This window comes from Oncorhynchus tshawytscha, unplaced genomic scaffold (genome assembly GCF_018296145.1).
Source record: "Oncorhynchus tshawytscha isolate Ot180627B unplaced genomic scaffold, Otsh_v2.0 Un_contig_1269_pilon_pilon, whole genome shotgun sequence".
Classification (NCBI taxonomy): Eukaryota; Metazoa; Chordata; class Actinopteri; order Salmoniformes; family Salmonidae; genus Oncorhynchus; species Oncorhynchus tshawytscha.
The window spans coordinates 94,904-98,797 of record NW_024609071.1 but is presented as its reverse complement, the minus strand read 5'-3'; the positions used below and the strand labels follow the sequence as shown (position 1 = coordinate 98,797).

Genomic DNA, 3,894 nt, shown 5'->3' with positions numbered 1-3,894 from the left:
AAATCTGATACCTCACTGTCTGTCTTTTGACTGATACTGCTTTTAAACTGGTCTGGTCAGTCTCCTCAAATATTTGTGCTATACATGTTTCTATCTACAAGCAATACTTGGATTATTTGTCATTTCTAATAATGATACATTAATTTGTAAATAGATTTGGCAGGTTTCAGGACACTGATGTATCTAAACATTTTGAAAAATATACTGCCACTATTTTCACCATCAAAGAATATCAGTGTGATTTTAATATGATTTGACTCTTTGCAGGCTGTCAGGCTGTCTAGTCACAGAGGAAGGCTGTGCTTCTCTGGTCTCGGCTCTGAGGTCAAACACCTCACACCTGAGAGAGCTGGACCTGAGCTACAATCACCCAGGAGACTCAGGAGTCAGACTGCTCTCTGCTGGACTGGAGGATCCACACTGCAGACTGGAGAAACTCAAGTATGTAGAGGGTTTATGTCAATGTTCATATCAGACATGTTTGACTTTTCAGGTTAGTTAAGACAAACATTCTTACCAACACTTGGACAAAGCTGACTGACTGACTGACACACAATGTGTGTGTGTGTCCAGTGTGTGTGTCCATTGTGTGTGTGTCCAGTGTGTGTGGGTCCAGTGTGTGTGTGTCCAGTGACAATCTCTGAATGACACACACACTGGACACACACACACACACACAGACAAACATTCGCTTGACGTTATATGCTATATATCCGTGTGTGTGTGTGTGTGTGTGTGTGTGTGTGAGTTCAGGTGTATCCCTCAATGACTGTCTGTTCTTCTGCTTACCGCTACAGTGTGGAACATGGTGGAGAGAACAGAATGAAACCTGGGCTTAGAAAATGTGAGTGTTGACTGCTGTGAAGAATATGACTAAGAATAAGTCTTAATACAAGTTAAGTCAAAGTCAAAGACCACCATTACTTACTTGGTCATATTAAAGTGGGATTCGCGTTCGTGTTACGTAAGTGTGTCTTTGTGTTCAGGTGAGTGTGTGGTCAAATCAAATCAAATGTATTTATATAGCCCTTCGTACATCAGCTGATATCTCAAAGTGCTGTACAGAAACCCAGCCTAAAACCCCAAACAGCAAGCAATGCAGGTGTAGAAGCACGGTGGCTAGGAAAAACTCCCTAGAAAGACAGGAACCTAGGAAGAAACCTAGAGAGGAACCAGGCTATGTGGGGTGGCCAGTCCTCTTCTGGCTGTGCCGGGTGGAGATTATAACAGAACATGGACAAAATGTTCAAATGTTCATAAATGACCAGCATGGTCCAATAATAATAAGGCAGAACAGTTGAAACTGGAGCAGCAGCACGGCCAGGTGGACTGGGGACAGCAAGGAGTCATCATGTCAGGTAGTCCTGAGGCATGGTCCTAGGGCTCATGTCCTCCGAGAGAGAGAAAGAAAGATAAAATTAGAGAGAGCACACTTAAATTCACACAGGACACCGGATAAGACAGGAGAAGTACTCCAGATATAACAAACTGACCCTAGCCCCCGACACATAAACTACTGCAGCATAAATACTGGAGGCTGAGACAGGAGGGGTCAGGAGACACTGTGGCCCCATCCGAGGACACCCCTGGACAGGGCCAAACAGGAAGGATATAACCCCACCCACTTTGCCAAAGCACAGCCCCCACACCACTAGAGGGATATCTTCAACCACCAACTTACCATCCTGAGACAAGGCCGAGTATAGCCCAGTGTGGTCAGTGTGTCTCTCTGTGTGTGTGTGTGCGTGTGTGTCTTTGTGTAATTAATGGGAATAAGTGTGTTTTATATTACCATACAGTATAACATATGATCATTCAACAAGTCTCAAGTTACCTTAACTTCTCCTTTTGATTCATAGAAACATCTACATTAAATTAATTATTGAAAAGTGAGTTAACATTCTAATGTGAATGATGATGATTTCTAATATTGTGTCTGGTTTCATCCATCAGATGTCTGTGATCTCACACTGAACCTAAACACAGTAAACCGACACCTCTCTCTGTCTGAGGAGAACAGAAAGGTGACATGGACGACAGAGAAGCAGCCATATCCTGATCACCCAGAGAGATTTAAGGACTGGGGACAGGTGCTGTGTAGAGAGGGTCTGACTGGGCGCTGTTACTGGGAGGGAGAGTGGAGTGGGATAATGGGGGCTGTTATAGGAGTGACATATAAAGGAATCAGCAGGAGAGGATGGGGTGATGACTGTAGGCTTGGATACAATGACAAGTCCTGGAGTCTGTCCTGCTCTGACAACAGTTACTATGCCTGTCACAATAATAATCCCACTACCATAGACGTCCCCTCCTCCAGCTCCCACAGAGTAGGAGTGTATCTGGACTGGCCAGCCGGCACTCTGTCCTTCTATAGAGCCTCCTCTGACACACTGACCCACCTGATCACATTCACCTCCACATTCACTGAGCCCCTCTATCCAGGGTTTAGGGTTGATGATGTTGACTCCTCAGTGTCCCTGTAAATATTAACCTGACACACACACACACACACTGGACACACACATACTGGACAAACTCACACACACAAAACCACACTGGACACACACACACACACAAACACACACTGGACACACACAGGACACACACACACACACACTGGACACACACACATACTGGACACACTGGACACACACACACTGGACAAACACACACTAGACAACCAAACACACACACACACACTAGACAAAAATACACACACACACTGGACACTGGACACACACAGTCTTGTATTTCTAACCAATTTAGGACTCCTCACATTTACCTGTTGAGGACCCTGCTTTCCAGACATCATAGAAGCACAGAAATATGTAAAAAATAAATAATAAAAAAACATTGAGGAAATCAAGTCGCTGACTTCTTGAAAAAAAGTTCACTTGTAATTTTACCTTCTACTTGAGACCGCACATTGCAAATCAAATCTAATCAAATCGGTCAAATACACATGGTTAGCAGACGTTAATGCGAGCGTAGCGAATTGCTTGTGCTTCTAGTTCCTTCCGTGCCGTTCCGTAATATCTAACAAGTAATGTAACAATTTCACAACAACTACCTTTTACACACAAGTGTAAATGAATGAATATGAATATGTGCATATAAATTATATGGCCACAACGGCAAGATGCAGTAGATGGTATAGAGTACAGTAGATACATATGAGATGAGTAATGTAGGGTATGTAAACATTATATAAAGTGGCATTGTTTAAGTGACTAGTGATACATTTATTACATCAAATGATTAACTATTAAAGTGGCTAGAGGTTGAGTCTGTATGTTGGCAGCAGCCACTCAGCCATCGAGAGAATGCCTCCTATAAAATCTATAAAAGCTATCCAACTGCCTACGTTGTACCTAATGGAAGCCTAAAATAATTAACAAGTTTTAAATTCTCGATATTTGATGCATTCATTCTATTTTATGACTGAAAATATTGCATGTAGGATGCCACAATGATGCAACACGGATGGCAACTCAACGGCTGTAGTCTAGTTCTACTGTAGTGTAGTTCTAGTAGTCTACTGTAGTGTAGTTCTTCTGTAGTGTAGTTCTACTGTAGTGTAGTTCTACTGTAGTGTAGGTCTACTGTAGTGTAGTAATCTACTGTCATGTTGTAACTACTGTAGTCTAGTTCTACTGTGTGTAGTTCTACTGTAGTCTAGTTCTACTGTAGTGTAGTTCTACTGTAGTCTAGTTCTACTGTAGTCTAGTTCTACTGTAGTCTAGTTCTACTGTAGTCTAGTTCTACTGTAGTAGTTCTACTGTAGTCTAGTTCTACTGTAGTCCTAGTTCTACTGTAGTCTAGTTCTGTAATGTAGTCTAGTTCTACTGTAACAGTTCTACTGTAGTCTAGTTCTACTGTAGTGTAGTTCTACTG

The 3,894-nt window shown here is 42.4% G+C and overlaps 1 protein-coding gene across 1 annotated transcript; it reads left to right on the top strand.

The window, feature by feature from the left end:
- The first annotated feature begins 435 nt into the window (after positions 1-435).
- LOC121844230 (stonustoxin subunit beta-like) lies at positions 436-2,553 on the top strand. The gene is made up of 3 exons (XM_042314116.1): positions 436-441; positions 798-844; positions 1,954-2,553. Exons 2-3 carry the CDS (start codon positions 823-825, stop codon positions 2,481-2,483), a joined length of 552 nt encoding a protein of 183 aa, XP_042170050.1. The 5' UTR covers positions 436-441; positions 798-822; the 3' UTR covers positions 2,484-2,553.
- Positions 2,554-3,894: the final 1,341 nt, after the last annotated feature.